We start from the raw sequence: 25,591 nt of genomic DNA on the forward strand, positions 1-25,591 counted from the left end.
GCAGTGTCTGAAAACTGGAGGAGGAGGTGCAGCTTCACCCTGTCTCCCGTACATCTCAGTTTGAGCAGCCATAGTCAAGCCTACTTTCTGTAGTCTGAAAATTACACTGCATGACACAAAAGAGCCCAGTGATTTATACATCAATAGTTGCTTTCTTGCCATAACATTTCATTGTTCTTTCCCCCTAAATCTGTAATTATATGTCTTTGTCCTGCTATGTGCTGCTTCACGACAAATACAATTCTTACAGAGGCTTTGTGAGTGAAAATAATCCCACACAATTAACACAGATCATAAATTTGTATTGTGTGACAGAAAGCAGTTGTAAACAATGGATTTGAAATTTGGGGCATCACATCCTCCTTTTCTCTACTTTAACAAGTTCTACCCCAACACTACTACATGTTGTGGGCTCCTTTTGCCAAGACAGAGGCTGGAGGTCACTGACGCCTACAGCTTTGTTCTGCTTGGGCCTTAACACTCTTAATTTAAAGTTTCCAGGAAAGCTGCTTGTGAATAAGCTAGATTTACTCTGTGTACTGTTTAAATGCTAGCTTTTGGAGAAGGGTGTTCATTAGGCAACAATTGTTTCAGTCATTTTTTCAGGCTGATTCTCCATTAAGGGAAGACCTTTGGAAACGTCTGGCAGGCAGAAAAAAGAGGAAAGAAAGTCAGTCTTTTAGGTCTGCGCACTCAAGGATATTGTGTTGTTGGCTGTAGTTCTAAACTTGCACTTCTTGGCCTTAATTGGAACAAACATATCTTACAGAGAAAGAAACAAACAAACCTGCTGTGGCTTTTGTCCCTGTGAGAGCAAGGCTTCTCATTTTGCGAATGAATTGGTACTCTAAGTAATTATTTACATTTTTCTTTCCTGAAGAAGTGGTGAAATTTACTTGTAACACCAGTGGGAAAGATACAGTACTGAGTTTGTCAAAGAACTCTTCATGCTAAGGCAGAAATACACTTAGGTTTCACTTGTAGCACAAGAAATAAAAAAGAGCTAAAATAAAGACAATAATGGTGGAGTTTATGAGCAGAAATCACTGTAGCGTAGTAGTCACACTGTCATGGAAAAGTGTTTCATCAGAAACCTGTGTAGTGCTTTGGTCAGGTGAATGTCCACCCCAGGTCTGGCAGCGTGATGCTAGTGAATGACTGATGTTCCTTTGTAATATCAATCAGCATAATAACAATCAGCATCTTAACATGTTGTTAAGTCTTAAAGTTGTTTCTGTTTCTGCATGGCTGTATTTGAAATTATAGTCTTGTCATTCTCCCATGATCAAAATTGGCAAAATATGTGCAAGAATAGGAGAAATATTACCAAAGCAGAAAACCTGGATTGTACTAGCTGTTGTAAATGGTCAGTTGTACAAGAAATAGCAGTGTCTGCCAGAGATGTAAAACCTAGAGTTCCCAAAACTGGAGTGAGGACTAAGAAATTCAATCCATCTGTACTTTCAAAGATCTGACTAAACATCGTGTCGATGTCACATTGAGCCAGGCCCAAGCTGTTAAGATCTGATTTGCTCAGTTATTTTGGTTTTGGAAACTCTGTGCTTGTTCATTTCTGTCCACTGCAATTGCTGATTTTCTAGATGAGATTTTATCAAGGGTCTCACATTTTCCTTTTTTTTTTCCCCTCATTTTCTTTCTGTTTTAGATTCCTTCCTGGACAAGGATTGGTACTATATCCACAGATAGGAGACAAACTGGATATTATATGCCCAAAGGTGGACCCTAAAACTGTTGGTCAGTATGAATATTATAAAGTCTACATGGTTGATAAAGACCAAGCAGATAGCTGTGCTATTAAAAAGGACAATACACCTCTACTCAACTGTGCCAAGCCAGATCAAGATGTTAAGTTTACTATCAAGTTTCAAGAGTTTAGTCCTAATCTCTGGGGACTGGAATTTCAGAAGAACAAAGATTATTACGTCATATGTAAGTTAAAAGTATCAATTGTTTGTTCTTTTGAATATAATTATTTGTTGTTTTGCATGTTGTCTGGTACAGTAGAAACAAACTAAGAAAGAGTGTGAATGGGTTTGTATTTTTTCTCTGAAAATATTTTCTTGCCAACATATTTTTGACATAACTCCTGACTTCTATGTGGCCTCTGTCTCTTTTTCCTGTGGCATGTGTTATCCGTATTAGATTTCCATGCCCATAAAGGGCTTCTCCGTTTGTCCAAAATACTCTGTCCTGTGTTCATATTGAAAGCTGTGTGCAGCTAAATCGTGATGTTTTCTGCTCACAGGTCTTATGATGTGCCATGGTATTGGCCTTGCTGTCAGATGCTCTTATGCCAGGAGCAGGATTAGGGTGGCCTGACAATTCTGAACTGAGACATCCTACATGAGATGGCTGGCCATTGCTCTAAGTGGTCCAGGGATTCTCACAGGAAACACCTTTTGGCTGTTTTGGAGCCAATTTTGGTAGTGTTACTTACCACAAGGCTTGCTGGTGGGTTGCAGTTGAACATACTTAGCCACAATACATACCTGTTTTGCACAGTAGCTAGAAGTGTTCTTGGGCAAGACCTAGACTAGCATGATCTTGAATTTCTTTTTCATGGTCCTGCACTTTTAAAAAGAGTGACCATGATGTAGGCCTTGTGTCCAGCAATATAAAACTTGTGTAAGTTTTAGTCTGACCAAGGATTTAAGGCCAAAAGTGAGTCTGGAGGTAAGTGCTGTGTTTAGTGATTTGACCTATTTATTTATGATGTGTAAAGTTAATGATGTGAGTCAGAAGTCATAATAAGACGAGACCTCATCAGGACAACAACAGTTTGCTTTAGGTTTTGTCATTATATGGCCTGTGGATCTCAGTTGGCTTTGAGGGGACTTTTGAAGTCTTGAGCAAGGATCACCAGTTAGTTGGAGAACAAATTCTGTGCATAGGTGTTTCTGCAGTTGCAAGGAAGTTTATAGGATCATAGAATAGTTTGGGTTGAAAGAGACCTTTAAAAGTCATCTCGTCCAACCTCTCTGCAGAGAACATCTTTACCTAGATCAGGTTACTCAGAGTCCTTTCCAACCTGTCTTTGAATGTTTCTAGCAATGGGGCATCTACCATCTCTCTCTGGTCAACCTGTTCCAGTGTTTCACCACCCTCATTATAAAAAACTTCCTTTTTCTATCCAGTGTAAATCTACCCTCTTTTAGTTTAAAACTATTAGTCCTTAAGTTGTCACAACATTTTCTGCTAAGAAGTTTGTCCCCAGACACATCACTGCCACCTCCTTGAATATTGGACAGGTGCTAGGCATTTCACTCTAAATGCTTCACTAGCTATGCCACTCTAAATGCTTCTGATTTAAAAATACTTTAATTTTACAAATGCTTTGAGCAAGCATTTTTTAAAATGGAAATACATTTCCTAAATCTGGATTAATGCTCATTTTTCAGTTACATCCATAATAGCACACACTCTCTATAGAATAGGTTGTACATCACAGAAGCTAAGTAAGAATGACTGCATTAAAAATGAAATATAGAAATTACTAAATAAACAGTTGTGAGAGCTAAAAGCCACTTTTTTTTTGGGGGGGGGGGAGGGGTGTTAGGGTTTGAAAAAAGAACACTTCGTATAGGTACTTTCTCTGTTTAGTCAGGGGGTATATAAGAACCTAATCCCACTTACACAGCATTTAACTTTGACAAACTTCCTACTGAAATCCAGTGAGATTAACCAAGATTTACCAACTGCACAATTAGATGCTGAGCGATAGATACCTGTAACTTCAGTGGAAATGTTAGCATGTAAATGACCACACTCAAATAGTTGGATTTAATGATGAAATATGTTCAGCATTTTGTACTGCTTTTAAGAACCTCCACAGCAGAGCAGCTGTAGGGGAACAAATGGCACTGTTATTACAACAAAATTATGGGCACAAATGGAGTTTTCTGATACCCTATCAGTTCTGTCATATTTATATCATGAGTTTACCCAGAAAATTATTAGTATGTCTAATTTTCACTATTTTTGTATCATTATTTCATTATAGCAATAAAGCATAATAGACATTGCATTTCTTGGAAGAGTACAGTATAGACTGGTTGAAAGAACTTGCTCAGCCTTCAGCCTAATGCCTCAAAAATCACACTGTCCTTGCAGTAGTAGTGGAGTGCCATAGGATATTATTTCCCCTGCTCATTCTGACTTAAACAAATGGCTAATTTATGACTGTATTGCTGTCGTACTAACTTATCAGGGGTACCCATACATTTTAACAGGTTGGACAAAAAATCCCCAGCTCTGAAAATCCAGCCATTCTGAAGCTCATCATTTTTTAATCATTCAGGGACAAAATAATAAATTCAGTGGTATAATCTTGCAAATGCTGAGAGGGGTAGGAAGCCAGGCTAGGACTCAGCTGGGATTCCATTTTTAAGATACTGGTGCTAGATAAGATTTCAGTAGTTTATGTTCAAAAACTCATGACCTGAAACAGCAAATGGGTGCTGATCAGGCCATAAATCGTTTGTGTACATTCCTATTCCCACACTTGTTGCGTAACAGATCCCTAAAGGTGAATGCAGTGCATCTCCCAACAACTTGTATGCTGATCCCTCTCCTCCCTTCTCTTTCTCTTCTCTCCTTTTCCCTGCCCTGCCCAGTCCAGTTTAGCCTTGAGAAGCAGAAGCTCAGCAAATACCTCAATGTCTCTCTACAATTACCTGAAAGGTGGTGGTAGCAATGTGGGCATCTATCTCTTGTCCCGGGTACTTGGATGACAGGAAGTGGCTTCAAGTTGTACCAGGGCAGGTTTAGACTGGATATTAGGAAAAAATTCTTCATTGTAAGAGAGGTCAAGCCTTGGAACAGGCTGTCCAGGGAAATAGTGGAATCATCAACCGTCAAAGTATTGAAAAAATATGTAGACTAATGTTTAGGGTCATGGTTAAGTGGTGGGCTTGGCAGTGATCGGTTAATTGGACTCAATGCACTTGGAGGTCTTTCCCAACCTTAATGATTCTATGATTTTGTTCTATGATTCTATTTTATGATCTTTTATTCCTTTGACTAAGAAGCACCAAACAAACCGCACATGAGTTTACTGAGCCCAGCTTCTTTGCAGTGCTTTGTTACAGCTGCATCTACAGCCTAATCTCATGCTGTTTATAGTGACAGGCTGTGTTCAGCCCTTTTTGTGTTTCATGCATCACCATGTACCTTTATCATCTTGCCATTATTTGAAAACAGTTTGTTTTTCTAAGGTAATGATACGTGGTTTGTGTAGCTGTATTAAAACAGTAAAATCTCTATTCAGATTAGGGGATTAGTAATTTTGTGATGAGGAGTTATAACACAGGATGAAGCAGCTTCCTGAACCCTCTGTATCATTAGGGAAATATGATTACACAGGAATTCTTCAGGACATAATTTCTAGATGTATCCATGATAGGTATAGTAGAAGAATGTCTTTCCTGCTCAGTACTTTCCTAAGCACATGGAAGATGCACAGTTCCCAATTTTGAATAAAAGTAAAAATGTAGATGAGTTTCTGATACCTGTTTTCACATTTAATGGTACTTTAATTAAAACAATAACCTAATCAGTTACTTGACAAAACATTCCTCAATATCCAAAGAAGGAATTGTGTGAATAGTAGCACTTGGAAATGCAACACTGAATTTTATTGCGAAAGTGAGGAAGTGATGTAGCAGTGTCCTCACTTTTCTCTTTCTTAGTATCATCAATTTTTGGATCCTGGGAACTTAATAAATTAATTTTCCTACAATTACCTGATTTCAGCAGAACTGGGGAAGGACAAATGTGCTTGAGGTCTCAGAAACATTAATGTTAGATTATCCTAAAATATGTGTCCATTTAGCTAACATACCATGTCTCTGAGGAAATCCTTAATTAGATATGTGAAGAAAGATACATCATGCCCCGCAACATAAATTTCTGCAGAAGGGCAAAATTAAGAGGAAGGAGCCTGTGCAGTTTTGCAGCTCTGAAGTTTGCATTAAAAAGTCTTTTAATGTCATTGTATAGTTAGGGAACAAAGTATAATTTTCTGCTTCTGTGGATTGCAAAGAATGCTCAATGAGCATCTTCTCAATACTGGGAGATTGATCTTGCCAAATACTTGGGTCATGGTATAGCTGCTGTGGTACCTCTCTCTGATGTCGCATTTCTGCTATGGAAGGCAGACATGTTAACTTAGTGCAAGCATATATAAATATATATATATATATATATATATATGTGTGTGTGTGTGTGTGTATATATATATATATGTAGTATGCTAAAGATGTTTATTTTCAGTGAACAGGAGTTGTCATGAACCCTTTCTAAGGCGTGTGGTCTTTAGTCAGAGAGCAGATAGAGCACTGTGGTATCCGGTGTTTGCACTGAGGGAACACCCTGGGGAAGCTATGCCAGAGGTAAGGGAGCAGTACAGTACCTCTTGCCTTAGAGCCACTGTTATGCTCCTGAGCTGGTTTGGCCAAAAAAGCACTCTGCTTACTTCACCTCTTCTTTTGCATAAAGGAAATGTAGATTATGGGCTGACATCATCAGCATTAAAATATGTCACTCACAACAAAGTCTTTATTTGTTCAGAATTTGTAAAAGAATGGCTTGAGAATTGGGGAAGGGGCAACAGAATGATCTTAGGGAGAGCCCCTCAAATGCTTGCTCTGCCTGCAACCTCATTATCCAAGGGTGCCAAGCTAATGATGCTCATTGGCTTTGACACTGGCAAAATAGAATACGCAGCTTTCCTTAAATGTTTGTTGTCAACCTTTTTTCAAGTGACCCACTTACATAATTGGCCTGTGGCTTAAATCAAAGGCCACATACATACATGTGTCTGTGTGTACATATATATATATGATCCCTGACTGATTTCAAGGTTTACACGGACTAGTAGCACTATATTTTGTATAACTGATTTTAAAAGCCACTGCTCGTGCCTTTTAAAATCAAGACAGTCATTCCACAATTGCAGCATTAGCTGGGTTTGAAAAAAATCACAAAGCTTTTTATGTTTTCACTTTGTCATTCTGTTACAATTAAAGGGCAATAATTGAAGAACAACATACTAAAGGAGAATATAGATGGTCCTGAAATATGTCTCAGCTGGGAAGAATAAATCTCTTTATGTAGCCAAACAAATGTACATTAAAACATTATTTTAGTATTCTGACCAAACAATTTAAACACTGGCTAATCTGGCTGGTGGGCTGGGCATTCTGACACTTCTCTGAGGTAGGTTTCTGTCTGCAGCCCCCCGTAAGCTCCCAAACACCTAGTGAGAGCTACCTGGAAGGAAACAGTATGTTTTCCTTTGTGTGGAGGTTAATTCTGAACTAGCCAAAACGGGGATAAAAGCTGTATCAGAATTTCAGTTCCATTTTTCTCGCAACAACAAAGACACTGTTCATGCTTTTTGTTAAAGATTCTGTGGTCCAGAAATTAAATGTCACTTACTTTTTATGGGGCTGGTGTTGATGAATGTGTATGTGATAATAGCTACCCTGATTCCAGTTATACAAAGATTGCCTTTTTTTTTTTTCCTCTCTCATTTCTCCTCCTTCATCCTCAGAAAATCATTTGTTCTTAGTGTAAAATGATATCCAGAGGTCAGTCTTTGACTTTGCTGAGAGTCTTTTAAGGGATGTATCAGCAATACCACTTAGCTTTTGTTGAACTAAATAGAAATACAGCACATACCAATAATATTATTGGAGGAAAAAAATCACTGTCTGTGCAGCTTCAGATTTCTAACAGAGTCTAAGACCTTCAGGATTAATGCAGTAATGGCCCTTTGGGGTTTTGTCCTAGACCACACAGGTCTTGTAAGAGAATAAGGCTGGTTTAGATTGATGGACTTTGTTCATATTTGGTGCCATTACCTAGGCAGTACTGACCGTTTATCTCCTTTAAAGTAGACAGAGATAGTTCAGCAGGAAATCTTTTATTATTTCCGTATTCCTAAGGGAGGAAAATGAGAAATAGGAATGCTCAGTTTGTTAATCGATGGTGTCATGAAAAAATACATTTATCCTCCCCTGGACAACCCAAGTATTCCAGACAGATATGAAATCAAGTGAAAATGATGAATAATTATTCAGACTGGAATAAAAAGTTATTCAGGAAATAATAATTAAACAAGTTGTAACATTTCATTTAGTATTTTTAGCCACTGTTTGTTTTTCTGATTGTATTAGTTCCTCTGGAACAACTTACACATATCAGAAAGACAGTATATTTACAAAGAAAGATACCATATTCTTACTTGGAGGTCTTTATATACATGTAGTATACATATCAACAATAAGGGACACTTGAAGTGCTTTGCAAAAAACAGCTTAAACCCTGATTTTGTATGAGTGGTATATGTTCTTAGATTTATGTATCTTATATTGACAAGTTACATAGTCTTTAACAGGACTATATACAGAATAAAGTTGCTTTGAGTGTGTATTTTATGCTTTATATGCAGGGTGTAACTGTTTAAATAAAGGAGGTGTGTATTGGGGAGACATGCCATGCTATGATGAAAGTATCTGTCTAAACTGAAGATTAGAAGCACGCTAGCGTACTGAGACATATTTGACTTTCATTTTGTACTGAGGTTTGGTCATGAGCATTTGTCTCATCAAGTGGAATGATCAGTCTTTATCTTGTACAGTTGCTTATACTGTATCTGTTATGAATTACAGTATTTTAAGTCCTAAAAGACCAGGAACTGCATAAGGGTTTGTAAGTGCTTTAATGAAATTGATTGTAAATATTTGAAATTGCTGGCTTCATTAAAGTCTTTACACAGCTGGACTGGAAGGACAAAAGTATGTTTTTAGCATTAGCTGAAAGCAGTGTCAGAACTTGAAAAACAGGGTTAAATGTCTGTTTAGACTTTATTTTGTGATGTTAGTGAATCCTGGAGACTTAGGAGAAAGAATCTTTCAGGATTCATTTCTGATAAATCTGACTATAAAAACCAAGCACTAATGGGCAGTCTTCCAGTTGCTTTTTTCTCAGTCCCGAGGAAATCATGCAAATATTTCTGTGAGTAAAGGCAGGATTAGGCTTAAGGTGGTTTGAGCAGCTCTTGGAGAAGAGTCCATATTAAGTTGATAAGGGCGTTTTTAAAAAGCATGTTTGTATCTTTGTTAGCATGATTTATCAGTTTTCTGTTCAGTGAATGAAGACAGCAAAAATAGCTAAACTGCAGCAGCAGACTAGTTCCTATGTGCTCACTGGGCTGCTGTGAGAGAAAACAGAAGTCTGAATTCAGATCCTGCCAGAGAAGCCAAGAAGGATTTGTATTTAAAGTATTTCACATCATCACATAAATGCCTTTAGACCACAACAGTGCAGTTGATGGCAGAATCACAGAATGAGTTTGAATTACACCTCTGGAAATCATCTGGTCCTTTCTTTGATTAAGCAGGTTTAGCTGCAGGTAGTTGCCCAGGGTTGTGTCAAACTGAGTTTTGAGTATCTCCAACGGTAGAGACTCCACAGCCTGCCTGGACGTCCTGGTCCAGTGCTCTCTCACTCTCACAATAAAAAATATTTTCTCATGTTTAAACAGCATTGCATGTATTTCAGTTTGTACTCATTGCTTCTTGACAAGTCACTGGACACCTTCCTTCTTTCCTGTGCTCACCAGACATTTTATTCATGCAGATGAGATCCTCTGGAGCATTTTTGCTTGAGACCGAACAGTCCGATGTCCAAGTTCTCAGCCTTGCCTCCTATACAGGTGCTCCAGTTCCTTTATCATGTCTGTGAGCATCAGCACAGAGTAGATGGGAAGGGTAACCTCCTTCTGCCTACTGTCAATGCTCAGCCAAAGGCAACCCGGGAGGCTGCTGGATTATGGTCAACTTGCTGTCCACCAGAACTCCCCAGTGCCTTTTCTGCAAAGCCATTTTCCAGGTGTTTGGCCCCAGCATGTACTGAAAATCAATTTCACTTGCTGTCTAGTGTCTGTCACAGCAGATGTGGTAGCAGAATCAAGATATTAATTAAATGATTTGTGTTGCAAAAGGGAAAAAATCAAACTCAAAACTTAATAATGTTATACTATCAAAACACTAGTGAAATATTAAAAACTATATGAACATACTTATTAAAAGTATTGGTTCTCCCATATAGTTATGTCATTTCAAAATCCCAGACACTGGAAGATTAACATAAACATCGCATCAGAGATTTGTAAAATTAACCAAGATGTGCCTGTGTGATATTTTCTAAAGAAGCTAAGGCCCTTAATTTCTTCAGACATGTATTTGAGCTAGAAATCCTCTAGAATGTTGGAAATTCAGCAATTGCTTTATTTTAGCAATATTCCTTCGTTAACTTTTACTCCATGGGTATTTTCAAGTTCTAAATACAAACATCAGCACACTGCAATCAAAACAGTGCTTAACTTCTGATCGTGTTTGCCAAGTGTACAGTCACCCAATGGTATCATAATTGATCTCAGTACTAAGGTGCCAAGCGCTGTGTTGCTGAAGGATAGTTAGATGATGTAAACAACTCTTTGTATTTTGCAGTAAAGCACACTTTCATTGCGCTTGATGCAAAAGCAGGAGAGATGAAGGTATTTTTTTATTGAAGCAAACATGTGGAAAATTGCTCTAGATTGTTATAGTACAGAGCATCTCTCCTGAAAGGAATGAAGTTCATCTGTAGGGCAAACTCTGACTGTGGCATTTTATTAGGGTTACTCCTGGACTCTGTGTGGTCAAAACAAATAACATCATGTCCATCTGAACTGTTATAACCATGAGACTGGCACATTTTCTCATCTATAGTGTTATATTCTGAACTGTCACTAGGCATTAACTCAGTCACTGGTGAAGTCCTACCACCTAGAGATGAACTCTGCCTCAAAATGATGTTTTCCACTTCAGTGCTACTCATATAGCAATTACTGGGTCATTAATATCATTGCATGCAATTAGTGACAGTAGAATGAGCAAGAGGTTTGTTATTTATTTAATATGAACTTTCGCCATAACCCTTTCTTATCCAAGTGCCACAGACAGAAGGCAGAGATTTCAAGGCATATGAACATCCTTGAAGAATGGTGTTGTGTTTATACAACATAGAAAATAGGTCCTCATTTAATGTTAAAGCTTCTGCTTTTGTTTCCAGCAAGACTGCTTATCATTAGCAACAATCAGTGTAACTTGAATGCAAACTGGTTCTATTAGTTCTGTTTAGCTGAACTCTTAAGCAAAGCATGCTGTGGTACTGGGGATAGATTTCTCCTCCTCCATGAGGGGCTTTTTGCTGGGAGAGTGGATAAACTTACATGAAATGCCTGTTTGTGGTTGATGGAGTTAACTAGCTAGTAATCTGTAACATAGTTTCTGATATATACTGAATACATCATAATTAGTGAGCTTACTTCTGGCACAGTTACTTCAGCACTCACAAATATAAAATCTAGTGTAAACTATAAGTAACCATGTGTACAGTACATTATTATCTGACGTTTTTCAGAGTATGTGAAAGACAGAACTGAAAAGCTTTAACAAATGCTTAACTGTAGTGAAAGACTTAAATTGTCATTCATAGTGAAACAGTATTAGGATGCTTTTGTTTATTTATTTTTTAATAGAACCTCTAAATCATTCCAAGAGAATTTTGAAAAGAGACACTTGACAGCAGTGAAGCAAATAGGATTTTGGTGGGGGTGGTTGGATGCTCTGACTTTCTGTAATGGATAATAATTCAGCAAATAGGTTACCATTAAGTACACTTCATCTGTGATTTTCCTTAACCCATAGATTAAATGGGGCTGTTTTTAAAATGATAGGCAGCAGAATCTCATTGAAGCTCATAGGCTTTTTTATACTTCCTTACTTCATCTTACTCAGTTTCTGTTTCCCTTTATGGAAAGACTTTGTTGGCATAAAGAGCTGTTAGTTTTTTTTTTACCTCCTATATTCTTGTTATATTTTGTCGTGTCTCCCTGGACACGGACTCCTCGGAATAGAATCATTCCAAGAATAGGAAAGAAGTTATTTACAACAACTCTCTCCCTATATTATTCTTAATACTTGGGCAGCACTTCTCAGTTTAGATACATGAGAGGCAAGAAGGAAAGTCTGCAGATTTCCATATGTGTATCTGGAATTAAAAAGTTGACATATAGAAAGGTATTTAATATTACAGAACTGGTTGGGTGCATCCTGCTTGTGTCCTCCACAATACACCCTCCACAGAAAAAAATGAAACCATAAAATCTGCCCCTCTCTTAGCATATGAATACAAGTGACAACTTTTATGTGAAATGATAAAAAAACCCCTGTATCATGAGTCCCACATCACAAATACCACAACTCATGACATTCTCATTTGGACAAGATGTGTTTTAGAGCAGTGGTTAGAAAAGTGCATCGGAGTTTCACTTTAGAGCCTTTGTCTTCTTCCGGCCAAGTAAAGGCCTGGTTTTTATGTTACTTTATCTTATTCTGGTTTTATCTTGACTGGGGAGGTTGTTGTTGCTTACTTGCTGTTGTGAATATCTATTCCTGAATCCTGTTTAGATACAAATTCTGAGACATAAAATATTTGGCTTAATTTAAAAAGAGCAAGATCGAGAAAGAAGAATTCTTGCCCTTCATGGAGAAGTTTTGCCTCGTGTGTGAATAGAGAGAAGTCTTATCTTCAAGAATTACTTATAAACACTTCATAAGCTTTAGTTTAATTTTAAAAATCTATCTTAATTTGAAGAAATGCATGTAATGTGGTTGAGGGATTGAGAGTTTCTGAATGGCCTTAAGGTTGAAGAACTCAGGATTTTGCTGCCATCTCAACTTTGCAAGCAGAGCAAATAAAAAACTGGGCATGTAAGAAAAACAGAATTAGTGGTAAACTCTGTTTATACACTTTTCATGAGGGTCTCAGTGCTCTAAGTTGTATTCATTGCACAGATACAGAAGGGTTTTTTTTTTCTTTGGTATTAAGGATCTTTGACTCTATATGATCAGTAGAAGAGTTAAGATGTGATTTTATTGTAAATTTAAACACAGACAGCACACTGACAGTACTGCATACAACTATTCATTGTTCATTTAAGTTTTAGCACTTGTCCAGATTTGGGGCTGCCAGTAGGTAAATTTTCTTAGATAATTTCATTTCTGTTAAAGCTTTCAGTGTCAGTCTTTTTTTTTTTGTCACTACAAGCAAGGGTAAAACATTAGTTGGTTGGAGTATATTAACGTATTTATCTTCTTTCTAAGCTGCAGCTCACAGAACATAGTGTTTGCCAAGCTGCCTATTCTTTGGTGACTGGCCTGAACAATGCTTCTCAGTTGTTTCAGGTCTCCATGCAGATCTGGCATTGCTACTAAGTGTAGGGGGTTAAAAAATAAATTTAATTTCATTTAATTAAAACACTCCTTCTGTTACCTCAACTTTCTTATTCTTCATCCCTGACTGGTCTAGAGACACCCTCCATGTTGTGGTCTGTGATTTGTGGTTTCACAGCGTGTGATTTCTGGTGTTCTTAAACCTGCCCTATATATTTAGATAATTTATGGGAAAGAATTAGTTCTTTGGTGCTTTACTAGGAGAGCCATTAAAAGAACCAAAATTAGATGAAAGCAGAGCACAATCACACAATGCCTGTCCAAAATAGTGTTCCATTATTTAATAAAATGAAAAAAACCCTCACAAGCTTTACATGCACTTAGTAATCCTGTGAGTTCTTAGGATATGAAGTGCAGCTTTGCTTTAAGAATAACTTCTTACTGCTATTGGATCTAAAGCTTTTGTGGATCTTTACTGGTGTTTTAGGCTTTTTCATTCTAAGCACAGCTAGGGAAAAGTGGAAATGAGTAGGGTTATTTGATTTTATTCAGTTCTGATTCTGAGAAACATTTTCTGATGCTGCATTCAAGCAGTATTTAAGAAAAAAAGAAAAAGTTGACATTCACTACTACTGGAAAGTAACAATCTACTTCAAAAACCTCTGTAATTTTCATTTTTCTATTTACGGATCCACACCAGCGCCAATAAATTCTTGCTTACTTTGTCAGTGATATGTCCTTTGATACATTGCTAAATGACAGTCCACTAAGGAGGGACAAACCTGATTGTGTCCTTCCCCATCAGTTGACATATTTTCCTATAGGCTGTGGTTTAAGGTCCATTCAGTTTTCATAGGAAAATTAAGTATGACTGTCATAATTTCTGTCTTTACCTATGCAGTCCATTTCATTAAGCTCTAGAAGTAAATGTGTTATAAAGTTGTGGTGGTTCAAAGGATATGACATGGAATTTGCCAGTAGGTAATGTTTCTCATAATTCTAAAAGATAAAGTGTGGGTAATAATTGTGGCAGAATTAAGAGGTTGAGACTTTCATCTGCTGGTGGTTTAAGTAATTGTGAGGGCATTTTTTCATTGTGTAGTGTGTCTTTTTAGGAGTGAAAGGAGTTGAATTTTTGTGACTGTGCCTTCATTTTTAATCTCTTTGTGAATGAAAAGCTATATACAGGCACAAATCAAGCTGCTTAATTCTCCATCTGATTAGAGCAATGTTACCAACCTGATAGGTCGAAAACAGCCAAGATCCATGCAGTGGCTTAGCCTCCTGGGAGGCAGAGTAATAACAATCTAATGAAGACATATTAAAATGTAATATTACTTCCTCTCCATGGGGACTGTATAAGAATCATAGCCAGGAACTGTTCTTGTCAGCTGACTCTCTTTTGCTCACTGATTCCCTGCCTCTGCATTTATGACTACTGCATTTCATACAATGAACAGCAGTTGTGAAGTTTTAAAAGCAAATACATGCAAAACATCACAGATTGATTTGCATGAGTTGTAGGAGGTTGTGTGTGTTCGTTGCTTTTTGCTGTTGTGGGGGTTTTGTTGTTGTTGTTTTGTTTTTAATGTATTTTGAAGAAGGGAAGGCAGAGCTGGAAGGATTCTTTGATCTGAATAATTTCATTTCTTCTTGTGTAAGGGAGAGGATCTCTTAAGGCAGTTTTTTAAGAAACTAAAAAGATATTAGCTCCTCCAAAGTAAGTATGTATCAGCAGGCTCTTAACCATGACTTCATAATAAGTCCTTTTTTTTTCTGGAAGTTGAAAAATCCAAACTCCCGTTCCTTACAACATGGAAGTTGCTGTTGTATTCAAGGACTGCAGACACACAGTATCTGTGTTCCCAGAACTCGAGCATCATTTTTGACTGACTGCTGTAAACACTGTCTATAAATTACAACGATTTTGTCAGGAAGTCTTAAAATTAATAGAGATTTTAGAACGAGTGTATCTGTTTAATTGTAGGAGTGAATAAACTGTTGACTACACAGTTTAGTGTGCTTTTGACTGCAGTTATTAATTTTGCAGCTGACAGGCCTGAGAAAATCAGAGGTACTCATCCCTCAAAAGAGATAAAAATATTTTGCTACCCATTTTAGCAACATCATACTTAACTTCTAGTTTCCTATTTGTTGCTGTATTAATGCAAAGTAAAATGTGGGATCCTGAGAACATTTTGTAGTCACTCTATATTAGTCATTACTAATGTTTATTAATGTTAATATTGAAGTACTATCTAGTCTTCTTCGTGTAGGGCCATGTATGGTAATTTGTGAGCAAACACCTCTAAAACATATCCATATTTAGACCTAAATATGAAAAAACCCCAAGCCTGTTCTTTTATATATATATATGTGTGTGTGTATATAAAAATAAACCAGATTAATTTGATCATATAAACACACCAGAGAGTAGCATTTCTATTTTACATGCGAGGATTTTGTGATACATTTCTGTGTTTATTCTCAGAGCTCTTTGCTACAGACCTACATGTTTAAAAAAAATGTCCTTTCACAAAGAGTAAAGCTCTAGGTACAGGGTCACTTCCCTGTAGAAGTGAGTGTGGTGGAGGATCTGACATGCTAGTGGGTAGGATTTTCATTTGGAGATCAATATAAAAAGGCAGCCAATGTTTGAGGAATATTTTGTACTTGCTCCCGTGTTTGACTTCTGCACACTAAGCTGTCAAGGGACATTAGCAGTATGAAATTCTGTTTTCTCTGATGTCCCAGGTTACTTCTTTTTCTCCTTGCAGCTTTTCAAAGCTCGAAATGATGTGTTTAAAAGTACTCATTTTCTTCTTGGTACACTAGGGATCTATGAGGTTATATTTCGGTAGTCTTAATGAATTTTGAAAAATAATTTCCTCTAGTGGCCTTGGGTAATTGTCAGTTTAATTACAGGGAGAGGCTGAGATGGAAGCTTTGCTTTGTCACTGAAATGCTCCTCTTTGAAAATTCCCTGATTCTCAGGATGTAGCAATCTACATACTCTGAGCTATAACATAGGCTTTTCGAAAAGCCCTTGAAGAGCTGTGGAAAAAAGTGAACAGTTCTGCAAATTCATTCATCTGACATCAAAGCTATGAACACATTCTTTTAGAAAGCAAGCAAGGCAGATTGTGCTCGTGTAGGCACACAAGCAGACTCATTGTACATCTGGACTTTCCCGTTTGGAGACTGTATTTGAAGTCATTTTGCATTCTTTTTGCCATCTTAGTTTCTTACTCTGTACCGAGATCAGTCTGCATCCTCTGCATCTTATTGAGGTCTCCTGGTCTGTAGGTTAAATGGATAGGCCTTTAAAGAATCAAAAGGCATTGATGTTCAGAAGAAGCAGAACCCTTTTGATTAAAATCACGTAAAAGGTGTTTAAGGAGATGTGAGACCCCCATCACCTCGATTAAAAAACAAATGAGGAATAAAAAATCCAAGCCAAAGTCATTATATATTAGTTGTACTTAGAGTTGGTGCTCAGCTTTGGTATTTTTGTTTTCTGCCTTTTTCCCCCTTGTCCTTGTGCTGGTACATTGGCAAATAGGTCATAAAAACCACTTTCAACAAAGACACATTTGATTTATGTCCAGAACTGGTTCTTAGTATTGATTTTTTTTCCCTCTGGAAAAAAAAAAACCAAAACAAAAGAAAGCAAAACTCTATGTCTCCATTATTTTCTGAGCCTGGCAGTGCAGTTGCACATTTCAGATTGGCTTTTATCTTAAATTACTCATTCTACTCTTTTCTATTTAAAAAAAAAAGCCTTTTTTTTTTTTTTTTTTTTTTTTCAAATGGTGGGGGGGGTGAAGTAGTTGTGTATGTGGGCATTGTCATGTTTTTTAGGAGGGAGGGAACAGGAGGAGCTAGGAGGGACCACATATGAGGAGAAGGGAATTTTAGGAAAGGAAAGCACACTTTGGGAAGTTTGTATGGTGGCTGTAATTCGAGTTAGGCACAAAAGAGGCAGAAGTGGAACAAAAACAAGAAGCAGATCAAAGGCTAGGAAGCAGGGTTCAGCGGTATGGGGTTTATAACTTTACAGCTAGAGAGAAGATTAGAGCAAGAAAAATACTACCATGGGGCTAGGAGGACATTGTGAAAGAAAAGGGAAATAGACATAGACTGCATTTGAAAGAAAATCCCCAAGGAAGGCAAAAGCGAAGAAACAAGAATTAAAAACAAAGGTCCAAACAGTGTGAAGCCCTGGCTGAATTAGGTCTTGAGCTGAAAGCAGACGGGCAGAGGCAGGAAAGTGCTGCTTAAGCAGTTCACCGCAGCCGCCTGAGCTCCATCATCCCCCATTTTCTGCCTGTTTTCTCCAGCTGGTGGCCCAGTGCCAGTGCGTGTGCTGGCACCTGCTCATACCTGTGTTTTGGACTTTGGATAAATAGCTCCAAGAAACAATGGTGAAATTTGCTTCCCCAGGATAACTGTGGTGGGAAAAACCCTGGTGCATTCCCTAATTAGCAAAGCCAGAGTACCACATCAGCAGACATCCCTGCTTTGCCACCGTGGCTGAGACAACAGCACACATGCAGGCATAGCGAGTGCTTGGCTCAGTGTAGAGCAGTGGTGATGCCCAGGGCCGGGCAGTTGCCAAGTAGTTTTAGAGCAGCTGTTGGGTTTTTTTGCGATCAACAGCTGGCTTAGCAGCTGAGGGGGTGCACCCCTAGACCATGACTCAACGTTTTGGATTCTCCAAGGGAGTTGTACTTTGCTCACAAATCGCATTACAGTGTCAGCTTGTGGCCGGGTTGCATGGTTTCAGCCAGCACCTAGATAAGGGAGAACAATATAAATGCAGAGAAAAAGCACCCATGTGTTTGTGTGAGCTAAAAGACTTCCGTGAGAATGGAGCATTTCTCCCCCCTGCCCCCCGCCCCCACTGAGGCTCCTCAATGCTGAGAAAAGTGAGATTGTACTTTAAAATATTAAATAGTTTTCCAATCAGTGCAGAATCTCAGCTTTCACCTGGGTCTTTTGTATGTGTTCACTTCTTCCAGCAGGAGATTTGTAATAGAGGAAGCAGGTGTAAGGTGGTGATTAGAAAGATATTGTTGGCAAAAAAAAAAAAGGGGGAGGGGGAGGTGAATTTTCAGTGCTTTGCTCCTCTGAGCCTGCCAGGGCTTCCTTTATAACTGACTCCATCACCTTTTAGCAAGGTGCTGTGTTTTTGTCCGAGTCAGTCAGTCAATTGTGCATAGAAAAAAAGGTTGCAGTGTAAATCTGAAACCTCGATAACACATGCCACCATTTGTATATATTGTATGGCTTACCAGTGTATTCATTCCTTTGGCTTTCAACATTTCACAACGTTCCATAGGTCAGCCTGAGCAACAAAAACAGGTCCTGCTTTCAGACATTCATGTTCACATCACTTTGCCTGTTGATTTCCTGATTTTTTTGTTTGTTTATTTATTTGTTTTTCTTTTCCTTTTCCTTTTTTTTTTTTTTTAATTAGCAACATCAAATGGGTCTTTGGAGGGCCTGGATAACCAGGAGGGAGGGGTGTGCCAGACAAAAACCATGAAGATCCTCATGAAAGTTGGACAAGGTAAAGACCGTCTGCTGTTTCATGAAATTACTTTGATCAGTCTCGATGTCTTTTTAGTTTTCAGGCTTCTTTTAGTAGTGTAGAGCAGAGAGCCAGCCGAGCCTAGTGTGGTCCTCCTCCCTCGTAGTCTGAAAGCAAAGCCTATTTTCTGTTCTTCAGCTACTGACAGATTTCTACAGAAGGAGGGTTAGTGTAATAAGATCTCTTCATGGGAGAGGTCCCTAGAAGGAAAGGTCATCTGGGAGTAGTATATTTCAGTCGTTTTAATTTTTATTTTAAAAACAAAAGCCACAACTCTAATGCTCAGAATTATTTAAAATACATGAAAAGAGGGAAGCTAATGTTTCTATAGTTTGCTTGTTATGAATTCTGATTACAGAGGGGGTTTTGTTCATTGTCTCCTTTCACATATAGATAACCGATTGTGCCGAAAGAAAGAATTATTCTTCTAAGTAGAAGTTGGTTTAGTAGTCAGTCAGCTTCCTCAGTTAAACTGAAATGTCATCTGCAAAGCTTTTCTTGCCAATTATAGGAGTCCCTATAGCTTCTGCAGGTGGCCTCACAATTTGAACCTCTGATATAACTAATATAACCATTTTGCTTTAAAATGAAAATTACATTCTTATATCTCCTGGTCCTTTGCATAACGATTCTGCTGTTCAAAACCATTTGTGTCTGACAAGGTATCTAGAGACATCTTACAAGGCTCTGTACCATCAAGCGCTGACGCTGCATGAATTGTCTTTCTCTCCCCTAGATCCCTACTCGGCAGGGCTGCCCAGGCACACGGATCCCACCAAGCGGCCTGAGCAAGAAGCAGGCACCAATGGAAAGAGTTCCACCACCAGCCCCTTTGTGAAGGACCACTCAGGTAGGTGTGGTGGAGCTCCTGCCAGAGATGGGGCTCTGGCGGAGTCTCATCGTTTTTCCCCCAGACTCATTTTGTTTTACCATTAAAGTGCCAGGTAATCAAATATTTTCGTGCTGAGATGGACCAAAAGCCAGCTCTGATGATCTAATGGATGGTGTCTAGAAGCTGCTTCGTCCCCTCTGTCACTCTGCAGTAGAATTTAATTACATCTTGTGAGAGTATTGAGAATATCACTCATTTACAGGAAAGTTTTTGATAGGACATTCTCTAAGCAGCTTTACCATGGTAAATGCTGCTTTACATTCAGTACTCTGGCAGATGAAGGAGGTGGGTTTTTTTTCCTTCCTGTATGATAATACATTATCAAGTGGTTTTCAACAGCCATTTAGAAAGTTTATTTCAAGGCACATATAATTAATGTCCTGGTATTTTAACTTAACCTTTATAGAGTCTACACATGAATGGCTGATCTTTCATTAAACTGAAAGGTTTTTTGTTTGGTTTGGTTTTTTTTAATCATTATCTAAACGAGATAAGCAGAAAGTTCCAAACAAATATCTTCAGGCTATGTTTCAGATATGAGGTGAACAGGAAAAAAAACTTAACTGTGAAGATCTAAGGTCTCCAGAAGAAAAAATCAGTGAATTGGAAACACTACAAAGCAAAACTGGCTTAAAGTTGATCATGGGGTTCCCAAAAATGACTGCAAGTTATCATTGCTAGCTCTGTTGTTAGTTACTGGCCTAATGAACCTTTGATATGGCAGTCATTGAGCAGGCTTCAGCCATTTCCATTGGAGATTCTAGCATTTCACCACCTGTGAGTGAGCACTGAGTGAGGGGAGTCCATTCAAATTTTCGAGTGAGAAAGTGTCAAGTGAGCATTCATAAATAATGTGACAGTGTGATTCAACAGGCTGTTCAGCATCTGAGCTTTTCCTGACCACCAACTGGGTGGTGTTGTTTTCTTCTAAGTTAATGTCAGTTAATACAAGCAGATCCACACCATAGCCGTTTTGCTTGCCTGCCCTGCTGCCTCAAGCTCCTTTGTTTCATGTGCAAGCAAGAGGAATCCACGTAAAGAGGCACTAAGGGTGGTTTAACGTAAATCAATGCACAGAAGGTAAAATAGCAGAACAGTGTGACACTCCACAGGACCAGTTGCCCTGAGAATAGTCATTTCCCTGTGTTACTTCCCATCACAATCCTGTCCCACCCCTCTCTGCTGCCTGGGACAGGCCAGCATCTGTTAAAAGATGTGGTGTGCATGAAAGGCTGCCTTGTCAATGCCAGTCCTTGCTGGTGATGGATGATGATGTATGAAACAGGGTGGTTTGGGAGCAGCACAAAAGTGAGACCAACAGACACAAAGTCTTGTTTAATATTGATTGCTGACTTCGGCTGTTTGCATTTAGCTATCTAAGAGGGTAATTGGTTTGTCAAAGTTTAGCCGTCAGTTAATTCTTCCAGTCTTGCTTACTCTACACATTTTTAAGCAGCGTAAATGGGTCACAGGATGGCAATAACTTTTGTCTGTTGTATTTCCATTCTTTCCAGGATCTAGCACAGATGGCAGTAAGGCTGGGCATTCCAGTATACTGGGTTCAGAGGTGGCCTTATTTGCAGGGATTGCGTCAGGGTGCATCATTTTCATCGTCATCATCATCACTTTGGTGGTTCTTTTGTTGAAGTACCGGAGAAGACACAGGAAGCATTCCCCGCAACACACAACAACTCTCTCACTTAGTACATTAGCCACCCCAAAACGCAGTGGCAACAACAATGGTTCTGAGCCCAGTGACATTATCATTCCTCTAAGGACTGCAGACAGTGTCTTTTGCCCTCACTATGAAAAGGTCAGCGGCGACTATGGACATCCAGTGTACATAGTTCAAGAGATGCCTCCTCAGAGTCCAGCAAACATTTATTACAAGGTCTGAGAAACACACAACCAACTCTGTGGTACATTTGATTTGTAGAGGAAACTCACTGGTCAAATGCTTTCTGTTGGGGTTTGTAATGATGCCTTGTGTGCTAGCATTGACTCAAGCACAGGGGGGAGAAGGTGACAGCTCTTTATCCAGGAGCCGACGCGAGCTGGACAGCTTACCTAGTCTGTAGAATTCCTATCTTGGTGAATAAGTATTCACTAAAAGCTGGAAGACTTTTACGTAGAAGATGCCCATTCTGATTGCTGTACTCTTGTTACATTCATCATCCTCAAAGCCATGTGCTGCGGGCGTTCAGGCATGTACAAAAGCCAAGGAAAGATGGAATGATCTGTGGATGCTAATAGTTCTAGGCATCCTGAGAAGGTGCTCTAGGATATACCAAGCTTGAAATTCAATCTTCTGACTTTTGTGTGTCTCTCACAGTGCATACTGGATTTGTCACACAGACCTTAGTGTCTAAGTAAGACTGGTTAAAGTTCTCTTGCTTTTAGTCCGTCACTGTTCCATTTGTTTCTGTTATCCAGGGCTCTGCCATCCTTCACATAAAATTTCCTTTCACTCCACCTCCTGAATCACTAATGAAACATTAATGTTTGGAGATCTGTGCTCCATCCATCTGCTACAGCAGCCTCACTTGAATGGGCTAATGCATTTATAGAAATCGTGTTTGGTAGTAAGGAGCCTTCCAGCCAAAAAGTTAGGCCGTAAACAAAGTCAAAAGCAGGACTGGGTGGTGCAGGGAAGGGCTGACTGCAGGTGCAGTTGAATACTGCTGCCTCAAAAATAGAAGCTGGGAAGAAAAAAGAAAAGAAAACAAAACCATTTAGGTAGCACAGCACTTTGGTATGCTCAGTTTTAAGAGGCAAGGAGGAGACAATAGCATACGCAGTGGATTAGGGCTGCATTTGAAGGAATTTGTGATAATCAAACACCAGTGTGCAGAAAATAATAGTACCTTCAATACAGTAGGACAAAGGGTTGTTGTTAGTAAGTGAACAAGCTCAGAGAGGACAAGACAATAGCAGGCCGCTGAGGATATATTAGGGCAGGGCTGTTGTGGTACTGGCAATAAAATATACAGCTCTGAAGCTGTAGTGAAAATGTAGTCTGCTTTGGATGACTTTTAAGCAGGCTCAGCTGCTATACTATCACATTATACTAATCACAGGGAGTGCATCTAATAAAATATCAGATGAGCCAAATCTGACCAAGATGATTATAAGCCAATGGGTCAAATGAGCTGTTGCTGGTTCTATCACTGGTGAAGTTGTGAAAAAAGAAACCAAACCTTTCTCATCTCTAAAAGTTAAGACAGAATTTCTGTCTGACTGAGTCTTTTGACACTTTGGTTCATTGTAGTGTTGCCCCTGCACGGTGAGTGTAGGTACTGTGACTGACACAGATGTTCGTTGGTGCTCTGTTGCAAAGTTAAAGCACATATGGCAAACTTCTTGCAGTCCATGAGAATAAACTAAAGTAAATTATGACACTGAGATGGAGAAGGAAGATATGTCTTATTTATAGTAGGTGTATAGAACACAAGGGGTATAAAGTGAGAGTATTTTGTTCATTCTTTCTTACTTTTTTCTTTTGGTTTACTTTCTTTTAACTAATATCTTGAGATTGCACAGCATCTACACCAGAAGATGTGAAATTCATTTGCAGCAATTAAATAGTCTTAACTTGTCATCATTTCACATATGTATGTGTGTGTGTATACATATGTGTATATGTATTTATGCATCCATATATATGCTTGTACACACATAGACATATATATATATACACATACACACACATAAACTCACATGCATTCAAAATCAAAAAGATACTTCTTCTGGGAAAAACAGCAGCCATCCAAAACCAACAACAAGAAAAATAATCCAAAGCATCTCATAAGAGAAAACTTAGAAATAAAAGGGCCAAACTATCAGCAAGCCAATACTACTGCATCACATATTTGACAATGACAAGATGTGCCGGCATTTATTTTCTGTGTTGTTTTCCCTTGCCTTACAGGCTGATGTGTTCTGTAGATTTCATTGCGGTTTGTAGGAGGGGGGTTTCAGGTTAAAGTTTCCTCTTTAGCATGGCTATTCTCTTAAAGCTCCCACCCTGGGGAGGAAATAAAAAAATCCTCTACTTTTATATGTGCTATGCAAATAGACATTTCTAACATAGTCATGTTACTATGGTAACACTTTGCTTTCTGATTTGGAAAGAAAATGTAGCAACAGCATGTTGGGGTTCTCAGACCTCCAGTGAGCACCTGCAAGAAAAAAAAATAATAATTTTAAAAAATCTTAGAAATGATCACTCTTTCTGTTTCCTGAACCTGAAAATGATGTTGGGATGTTGGTCCAAACGAGAGAAACATAGCAAAAAAAAACCTAACCCATAGTTCTGTGGAAGGTTACCATGGTGACTAACTACAGTACATATGTAATTCTTTTCAACAACCCTTCCTTTCTGTGAATCCATCCATACAAGGTTCTCTTGTAAGTCATTAAGATTTTATTTTGGGGGAGGGGAAGGAAGGGAAAAGATGAGTTTGCTGATACTTATCTTTATTAAGTCAAATCTATGCTTCATCAGTTGGCTACATTCTAGTTATGTACTAAACTGTGAAAAAAAAGAAATCAGATGAATTGCTCAAGAGCAACCTGCAACCAACTGGAAAAAAAAAATGTACTGTGCGTCTGTTTTGTGTCTGGTGCAGAATTATGACAATCTACCAACTGTTCCTTTCTTTGACGTTGGTCCAGCTTTGAAAAGTTACTGTAAATGCCTTGCTTGTATGATCATCCCTAGTCACCTGACTTGGAATTTGCACCATCATGTTTAAGTGAAGATGCTGTAAATAGGTTCAGATTTACTGTATATGGATTTGGGGTGTTACAGTAGCCTTATTCACCTTTTTAAATAATAATTTAAAAAAAAAGAAAAAAAAACATTAAAATTAAGACAAAAAATGGCTTTTCTTAACCAGATTGTGTATATAGAGCAATGTTGGTTTTTTATAAAGTCTGAGCAAGATGTTTTGTATAAAATCTGAATTTTGCAATGTATTTAGCTACAGCTTGTTTAAAAGCAGTGTCATTCCCCTTTGCACTGTATTGAGGAAAAAAAATGGTATAAAAGGTTGCCAAATCGCCGCATATTTGTGCTGAAATTGTGTACCATGAATATTTATTTAAGAATTTCACTGTCCAGTTTGTAAGTAACACAGTATTATGCTTGAGTTATAAATAATTGTTCTTCTTGGTTTGGTTTTTTTTTTGTTTGTTTTATTTTTTTTAATTATTCTGTTGTTTGTTTTGGGTATTGTTTTGTTTGTTTGTTTGTTTTTTGTTTTACAACTAGCCGGTCATAAGTTGGGAATCTGCTTTAGTTCCACATTGCGATTAGTTCCCAGAAAAGGAGAATTATAACAATCACATTCCACATCTGTTTCAAACTGAATTTGTTCTTAAAAAAATAAAATATTTTTTTCCTATGGAAATCTTGCCTCCTAAGTATTTTCTTCTTTTCTTATGTGATTTCCCCCCACCTCTTTTTTTTAAAGTCAAAAATAAATAAGCCACCAACTCTGCCTCCCTCTGCCCCTCTTCCCTGTCTCTCCACTCTGATTGCCAGTGGTTTATAGGAGAGAAAGCTCCTTATAATAACACTGATTTCTGTTAATCTGCTTCTTTCCCAGATTTTATCTTACATACGTCAGCAAATTTTGAAAGCCCATTGGGGGTCTTACACCCTTGGAAGTCGATGAGCTTCAATTTGGTGCAATAGCCAGGTTGTCTGGGTGATCTGGGAGGTGAGATTATAACCACAGAAATAGTTCCCAGACATTACAGAGTGGATTTATACTGGGAGGGTAATCAGAGAAGAAATTA

General features: G+C 38.3%; 1 protein-coding gene across 1 annotated transcript in view; it reads left to right on the forward strand.

Moving 5' to 3' along the window:
• EFNB2 (ephrin B2) overlaps positions 1-25,201 on the forward strand; it is a 45,874-nt gene extending 20,673 nt beyond the window's left edge. Inside the window, exons 3-6 of the mRNA XM_064143777.1 lie at positions 1,667-1,950; positions 18,784-18,876; positions 19,634-19,747; positions 21,304-25,201. Of these exons, the coding sequence (XP_063999847.1) occupies positions 1,667-1,950; positions 18,784-18,876; positions 19,634-19,747; positions 21,304-21,686 (874 nt within the window). The 3' untranslated portion in view covers positions 21,687-25,201. The remainder of the gene's footprint in view (positions 1-1,666; positions 1,951-18,783; positions 18,877-19,633; positions 19,748-21,303) is intronic.
• Positions 25,202-25,591: the final 390 nt, after the last annotated feature.

This window comes from Pogoniulus pusillus, chromosome 5 (genome assembly GCF_015220805.1).
Source record: "Pogoniulus pusillus isolate bPogPus1 chromosome 5, bPogPus1.pri, whole genome shotgun sequence".
NCBI classification, from domain to species: domain Eukaryota; kingdom Metazoa; phylum Chordata; class Aves; order Piciformes; family Lybiidae; genus Pogoniulus; species Pogoniulus pusillus.